The following is a 9065-nucleotide window of genomic DNA, read 5'->3' on the forward strand; positions in this document are numbered from 1 at the left end:
ATTTCTCTAAAGTAAGAATAGAAGCATGAAACGAATAATGAGTGCAAAAGCTTTATCTCTGATACACTAATAACATTATATTTATTTTCACACATTTCTACTTTTAATATTTACTATAATAGATTTAATGATGATAAATTAGCTTGATTTATTGTCATTATATTTCTTTTGTGTGTGGGTACTTTTTAAATGTAATTAAAGTTATTTTTTCAGATATTTACTTTTGTTTCCGTTTATATTTAAACTAAATAATTAGACAATGCATAAGTAGTGATCCTGGAGACAGCAGAAAACTAGATGGTTAAATACATATGATATATATATATATATATGTACGCTTGATTTTCAACGGGTAATTTTTTTCCCGTTGCTTTAAAAGTGAAGTCGAAAATCATAATTTTTGCTCAATTGCCTTTACTTGATGCGGAAATTTTCAAGATCTCTCCAGGCAGCCTCGATATATCGCAACTCGAGGTCGATGGTCGATCACGTCGGAGTCGGAGCAAATGGTGGCCGCGTAGTGGCCAGCGGCCAGCGGCAGTGGCACGTAGCGACTGGGTGCATTGTGTCTTTCGCGAAGTGGATTGCATCTCCGAGTGCATTTCAATGGCAATTTCGAACGATGACGTGATGATGAATAACATGACTCGCGTAGAGCGAGTCGTGGGCGACGAATGCCGCATCTGTCTCAAGTCGTGCACGGAAACGTGTCAGCTGTTTCGCAACGGAATATCGGAGAAGCTGATGGCAATCGCCGCCGTGCAGGTTAGTTTTTGCCTTCTTTACTTCAAAGTACTCCGTAAGTCCTTCGAAATACCTATCTTGATCGTGATCTTGAACGCGGTCGCTCTCTGTTACCCTTGTTGTTTCAATTATTCCGACGCATCGTCTCGAATGCGGACAAATATTGTTCTTTATTAACGTTGACTCTGATACCGCGTATTATTTTTTTTGTTTCTTACATATATACAAATAATATTTTTACATGCAAAGTTAAACTAACTAAGAAGTTTTCGCAATCTGCAGGTGGAGGAGGGAGATGGTCTTCCAGCTTCCATCTGTTTATCTTGCAACCATCTGCTCGACATGTCTTACGACTTCAAATGCCAGATTCAGGATTCCGATGTCAAGCTACGTCAGATCCTGAAATCGCAGATTCAACCTATGTTACATGATAAACACGCGAAAGATGTTACAACAATGGTGAAACATATAATTACGAATCTATCCAATGTAGCCTCCTGTGATAAAGATAATCGTGTTGTGGAACAAAAAATCTATTCGCATCACGATATGGTCACATTCGATAATACCACCATTCAATCCGATGCGATAATTAACAATGAATCTTGCATACATAACGAGTTTATGCAGAAAACAGAGGAAATTATAGAATCAAGTGGCAAAAATGACGCACAATATGATGTACTCAAAGAGAATGTACATAACACTGAAATAGTAGAAGTAACCTTATGCCACGAGGCACGTATGGATGATGCGCTTGATAATCGGTCAAATAGATTGTCCGACTCGACAACAGACGACAGACGCATCAAGCAGGAACAGTTAATATTATCCGAAGACAATGAGACACCGGAAAGTTTAACGGACGAAAATAGAGAAGACGCATTAAAGGTCGAAGTTAAGAACGATGTGTCGCCATTTGAGGATTTCAATGATCATAATGTTTCAAACTCTGCAGTGTTAGAAGCAGACAAGCAAAATATGAAAAACGTTATAAATTGCAGTGACGATGAAGAGAAGCCACTGATAAATAGAACAATCGGACACCACAGATGTTTGCTTTGCATGAGATCATTTTCGACGAAAGGAGCATTACAACGACATATGATTGTGCACAAACACAAACATAAACACAAGACAAAGCTGCGTTATGTGTGTTATGTATGTGACAAACAATTCTCGAGCATTGCTAAATTGAAAAGCCATGTGCTTAACAGTCATGAAAATAATACAGGGGATGATAAAATATCGCAAGAAATTAATGAAAATAAAAAAATCAAGACATCGGCAAAAGTTACTAGAAGTGGCAACGTGTTGGACGGCACGAGAGAAGAGAAGAAAAGTTTTAAATTTACATGCAAAGTTTGCTCAAAGCAATTCATATATCAAAAGTCCTTTTTATCTCATGCTAAAACTCATCCTGAATATAACGAGGAGACTTCGAATGATGTACTCGATCAGCATGCAAATAAAACAACGAACGAGCAGAAGGAGAGGACACCAAGAGACACCTTCGGAGAAAATGAATCCGAGGAGGAAGAAGAAGAAGAGGACGACGACGATAGCGATCTACCGATCGAAAGTCTACAATGCACACAGTGCGGTAAGCTTTTCGCTACAAAGAGAAACCTGAAGAGACACATCTCGACGCATAGCGGCTTGAAATTCAATTGCTCGACCTGCGGGAAAGGGTTCTCAAGAATTGACAAGCTGAAGGATCACGAACAATCGAAGCATAAGGAGGAAATATTCGGGAACACTGACGATGAGGATGATGACGATGAGGATAATGAGAACAAAGTCAATGAGAATTCCGAGAATCGGAAGAAGGCAAGTTTGTCATTATAATATCATTTATAAATTTTGCGTACTTATTTTATTTATATTCGAAAGCATTAAATAAAGTTAGAATAAAAATTATATTATCTTTTTCTCCCTTTATTCGTTTTTCGCAGAACGCATCTCTAATAAAAGTAATTCTAATAAAACTGTTATATCTTATTATAGGACCGACACAACAGGCCGCATAAATGTGCGCTCTGTCCGAAGGCGTTTGCGCAGGCTCAATCTCTGGCGAACCATGTGGAGAGGCACAAACGAGTGAAGGACACACAGAAGCGATTCCTCTGTGAGAAGTGCAGCAAGTGTTTTGCCCAGAGCGGTTCGCTGGTGGCGCATATGCGCACGCACACTGGCATCAAACCGTACGTGTGTAACACGTGCAGCCGCGCTTTTACCAAGAGCACATACTTGCAATTGCATTTGAGGACTCACAGCGGCGAGAAACCGTACATTTGTCAATATTGTAGCAGAGCGTTCGCCCGAGCCAACACCCTGGCGCGACACATCACCATGCACACCGGTGAGGCCAAGTATCATTGCAACGTCTGCGCCAAGTCCTTCCGACGATTGACCTCTCTGAACGAGCACACGTACACGCATACCGGTCAGCGACCATATGTGTGCAAGCTTTGTACCAAAAGCTACAATAATGCTGGATCATTGTACGCCCATACGAAGAAGTGCAAAGCGCAGCAGTTATCCGGCTCAACAACGGCCACGGTCGGTTTTGCGGTCTCTGCGGCGGACAACACGCCGCAGCAGAACGATACGCCCATGCCCCAACTACTGATCTACTCTCAGAGAAAATTGGTGGAGGAAGCGACGGTAGGTCAAGTCGTATCCACGCCGCAATACATGATGGCGAATGTGCACAATCAGAAAACCGTGCCCGCTAACGTGATTCAATCGTTTACTGTAGAGGATCCGAATGTGTACAATTCGAAACAATTTAAGAATCCGTATTACGCTATCTATCCGAACATGTAACGATAATCATATCTGATTGATTCTTTGATTGCATATGCCCTTTTAATAAATTTGCTTCATTTCTCTATTCATGCAATTTTTAGATGCTAAAAGATAATTCAATCTCAATTGTAGCATGATATAAAAAATAGAGAAAGAGAAAGAAAATTAAACAAAAATTTCAGTAGATCTGAAAAATTCTATAAATTAATTAAATAAAATGCAATGTATTTAAATTTATTTATTTCAATATATGTACAAAAAGAGATTACGTGCAAATAATAATTCACAAATTACTAATTAAAATAAAAAATATCTCTTTGTTCATATATAAAAGATTAAAATCTAATATATATCAGTTAAACAATAATATGAATGAGTATATTACTGCAAAAACATTTGTTAAATCTATCTTTGAGCATTAGGTGTGCAAATGCAGTTGTATCTTACGAATGACTCAGGTTAAAAAAATTAGAAGTTTTTGAAATAACAATGTACAAAATAATACGATGAAAAGTTAAAATTGGAAGAAGATAAGAACTATAAGATAAGAGTCTATGTCAGTAAATACATGAAATTTGCGTAAATAGATTCATGGACATAAGAAAATTACTGGACCAGTTATAAAATGTCTATTAAGAAAAGAGGGGAAACGTAGTTAAAAAGAGAAAACAAAGTATCGAACTCATGATCGATTATACATATATCACTGATTCAGCTTTCAAAAACGTAAGCATTAATATAATTATAAAACTATAGTACAAATAGAATTGGAAAAAAAATAAAAACAACTTTTTTTCTTTATAATAAAATTACACCAGTAGGTTAACTTAGAATATTAACTAGAATATTAGATTATAAAATGCTATAGTAAATAAATAATTAATTTTTTTGTTATTTGTAAATCTGTCCCTATAATGATATTGGGGGAAATGATATTCCTCATTCTATAAATTTTACTACTAAATACTTTCTAATATATATTCTAGTTTAATTTACGGTCTACCTGTTTTGATCATTTCGAACATTTAATACAATATTAAATTTCGTCTATTTTTTTCTATTAGCAATATGATGTATCATTTCCTTATGTGGATTCTTCTTATAATATATTATCTCTTTATGTTTGTTTAACGTGTCGCACAAATTATAGCCGGTCCAATTATTTCTTATATCCACAAGTTAAATGTGTAATATTGAGTAAGTAATTATGTTCGAACAATTTTTTAATTAGGAATGTACATTTGATTTTTAAAATGTATATTTTCATTCATAGCATGTCTCGACACCATATAATTTAAAATGATATATGTTTTAATTCAAGGTCGATTTTTATATTTAGCAATGATTTGACGAGTTATTACATAGAGAAGGAATAATTAAAATTTCGTAATATAAATATATTAGATTTCATAAATATTTTGTTAAACCTTAGAAATAAAATTTGTTAAAACAAGATATACACACACACACACACACACACACATGTATGTGTAAAATATATTAAAAACGATCTTTTGATATTCTGATTGTTGAAACAAGTAGATAATAAATTTGTCAAAGAATAAGTTGTAGCTTTTAACTAATAATGATAAAACAGCCTGTATGATTATACCATAGTTATACTATAGATAAAATCTTTAGCATGTGAAGACTGGAATCCTATAAATCTCTATTAAGATAAGAGTAAACGATTATGAAACTTACTTAATAAAGAATATTTTTGCTGGAATTATTAACATAAAATATATCCTGTAAGAAATTTATTTTACATTCTATTTTTATTGTAATTATGTAAAACATTGTGTAATCGATTTTCATACGATATTCACATAAAGCGTAATGTACAGCGTGTTCTGAAAAAATTGAATATAAATATATACATATGTAAATAGTTTAAAATAAATTATATTGCGTCTTTGTAAAAAAAAAAGATAATAGATGTCCTAAAAATAGCTTGCCTATATTTTTATGCAGCATGATGGACATCGATAAGGTTCTAACACATTGCAATATTTTATATAATAAAGTTTATAAAAAAATAATCGAAAATTATATATAAATATACATACATATATATATATACATATATATGTTCTTATCCTCGGCGAAGTCGCTCACATAAAAGTAATAACATTAAGTAATCGTCAAATCGAGTGAAAATAGTTATTTGAATTATTAACGTAAATTTAAAGAGATCAATAATTCAAAAGTACTATTTTTGTCAATGTTTTTTAGTTTGCATGTATGTATTTTAATCAATTATGTCATTATTTTATTTTAAATTTATTAGCAAAGTGCAATAATATTTGATATAAATTTTATTTAATTGCAAATTTATATTTCTAACGATATAACTTTCTTGAAAATAATTGAATTAAAATAATTGAATTTTTTTGCAAAATCTGAGATATCTATGTAGTACACAATAAGACATGAAAATTTATCATTTTTAATATTCTATAATGTATTTATAAACCATAATAATTAAAACAGGATAAATGCTAATATTTTCCCATTCATATTCTATTGCCAGACTTGAAGCATTTTAAATTCCGTTAAGCTTGATTTATACTACTTGAACCCTAAGTACTGTTTATAGATTTCCCTCAGAGACTTGGAAACATCGCCAATTTTTGATGTAGCCGCTTACATGAAAGAAAAATGATCACCCGCTGTTTTCGGGCGCGGAAATATTAAATTGTATTCCTGCGGGTCTTCAGAACCGAAAGGCGATACAAGGCTGCGGAGGGTGTCCGAGGTCACTAACCAATATTTAATCAACTTTGCAGAAGAATATTATCCTCCGGACAAATCAAGGACATATGTAACCGGCCACTAAGGGGAGACCGACACATTCGGGTATATCAAAAACATACATACATTCTATGCACGCGTCCTCAGCGAACAGTGGCGTAATTCTATGGAAGTGTATTTGTTTTCTTCAAATTAGAAAGTTATATATAAAAATTTATAATATTATTTTACTTTTACTATTGATTTAAATAATTTTTAAAGTTAAAGAAAAAGAATAGGTAAAAAAAATACATGTATATTAATTTGCATGTAAATTTTATAATTTACATCCGAAAAATATTGATTAATTTTTACTATACGAGTGTTATTAATTTTCAAAATTAAAAAGAAACTAAAAATGATATAATTTTCTAGTTTTATAATTTATATGCTTTTTATTTTGACTGAGCTTATGATATTGATTTTAATTCAACTATTTTTAAAAATTACGTATTATAATTAAGTATTTCAAGCTAGTGTATTATATATTGTTTGCTGAGATTATATGTTTTTACATTTATCTCTCTCCGACACATTTGAGATCCGTCATATACAAGATTTATTTAAAAAATACGCCTATGTAACATTTGATTGTGTATACGTGTGACCGCCCAATGTGCGACACACGTTTCGCGTGCCGGGAACGAGATTCCCTCGGGATAAGATTCAGGAAAGAGGGTGGAACATCGCGACTACTCTCATCGTAGCATTCTCTCTCGTGAGAACAAGTGCAAAACAAATGTCGCACAGGAGTCGGTCGGTCGATGCGTATCGCCGTGCCAGTCTCGCGAAAATTGTTTCTTTAGGTTGAAATAAATCATATTTCCCTCTCGACTATCTCACTCGTACCATGTGGAAGATGTGAGAAATTTCAATTTGTTTGATTAATATAAGGGCGTCTTATTTTGCGCCAAAAAACTTAAAATATGCGATATATATCTCCCAAAATTATTGCGTTATTTTTCTGTATTAGCTTGATAAACTTACTTGACAAATTTAGAAATTTAGATGCGATTTAATTTGAGGGCAGATTATTTAATTAATATAAATTTTATTCTTTTCGCAGAAATCGAATAAGGATGTTCATCTTTTACTGTGTGATATTTTAATTTTTCATTTTACATTTGAACAATTGAAAATGATCTGTTAAATTGAAGTTTAGTAAGAAGACTAATAATGATATCGAGAAATATTTTTGCTAAGAAAATTAATTTAAAAAGTACGTATACATATATACGTATTATATACGTATACACGTAATTTTTCGCGCATTGATTATAATATTACAATGTAAACATTTCATTATAAAATTAGTGGGTTAAATAGTTATGCTAATTGAAATGCAATAAGATTGTATGTCTAAAATCTTTACTGAATTGTGCGATGATACTTTTAATATATTTTCCAACTGTTGCATATTTCTTTTACTAGAAAACATATAATTGACTAAATACTATTATATATATAATTAAAATAATTAAAACGATGCAAGAAATCTAGAGGTGCCAATAATATCAGTAAATAAATTGTATCATAAAGAAAAGAAAAAAAATATATATATAAGAAATTATCACAATTTCCGTTATTAGCAACGAAATCGATATAATTTTAACAAGTTTAGTTTCCCATGTGATCAACATGATTGAAATTGCCATTTTGTTTACAGAGAAGTAATATGTGAAGAGCAGAGTGAGTTTTAATTTATAAAATTATGTCAGTTTTAATTCGTAATAAAAATGATCGCGTTTCAGGAAAATAGCAGCTTATTTTTAACAGTTTCATTAAATATATAAAAGTCATACTTTTAATACAGATTTAACCAAGATGATAATTGCCATCTCTTCAATCATGTTAGATCATCCCTTAGCATATTTTTAATTATATATATATATATAATTTTTTATTTTAATTAAAAAGAAACATTCCCAAACTGATCTTAAGATTTTCGTTATTATCCTCTTTCCTATTAAGTGAATGTTGGGAGGAAATATTAAAAGACGATTTATTTAAAAAGATTTTGGTTAATCCGATTGAAATCGATAAAATAAAGTATTTATGATTGCAATGTTATAGCTCGTAGTAACTGTGAAAACTTATCTCCCACGAGCGATGGCAATTATTATGTAAATTACATTTGTATGTAAAAATAGGCCGATGTATTTATACACATTCAAGAAAAACTTGTTAAGGGATGATATTACTCTCTGTCTCTCTCTCTCTCTCTCTGTCTGTCTCTAATATTTCGCGGTCAAAACGTGTCCAACTCAGGTGTTTTAGTGTCGTCATATACGACGCGAATAATCCCGTGTGATATCTTTCGCACAGCACGCAGGTGTAAACAGCTCCGAAGGTCTTCGCCGCGTTACAGGACGCGACGTAGCCTCCTGCAGGCTCCTAGTGTCCACTGGAGCGGCCAGGATATAGCGGCATCCTCCGTCGCCGATGTCTCCGCGCGGAATCGATCGTAAAGCCGTTGGTGGGGTGGTCGAAGGGGCGCGTCATCGAATGATAGCACTCATTCGGGCTGATGGCCGTTTGGAGAAGAGGATCGTCTGGTCTGTAACCCGGGGGTGGCCCCGCGTAAACGTCGGGAGGGGTGAAAGTCGGTGTTGCCGACGCTCGGGGCGGCGTTTCAACCCCCGTTCTCGTAACAGGGATGGCTCGCTTGCCGACGAATCAGCTACCTCAGGACGAGCACCCCGTGAAACGCAACCCCC

The 9065-nt window shown here is 33.5% G+C and overlaps 1 protein-coding gene across 1 annotated transcript; it reads left to right on the plus strand.

The window, feature by feature from the left end:
* Positions 1-509: 509 nt before the first annotated feature.
* On the plus strand, positions 510-5604 carry LOC145971708 (uncharacterized). Its single transcript, XM_083099647.1, has 3 exons — positions 510-765; positions 1027-2574; positions 2752-5604. Exons 1-3 carry the CDS (start codon positions 607-609, stop codon positions 3571-3573), a joined length of 2529 nt encoding a protein of 842 aa, XP_082955773.1. The 5' UTR covers positions 510-606; the 3' UTR covers positions 3574-5604.
* The last annotated feature ends 3461 nt before the right edge of the window (positions 5605-9065 follow it).

The sequence above is a fragment of the Camponotus vicinus genome, unplaced genomic scaffold (assembly GCF_025532165.1).
Source record: "Camponotus vicinus isolate PSW18456_S1 unplaced genomic scaffold, iyCamVici1.0 SCAF_5, whole genome shotgun sequence".
NCBI classification, from domain to species: Eukaryota; Metazoa; Arthropoda; class Insecta; order Hymenoptera; family Formicidae; genus Camponotus; species Camponotus vicinus.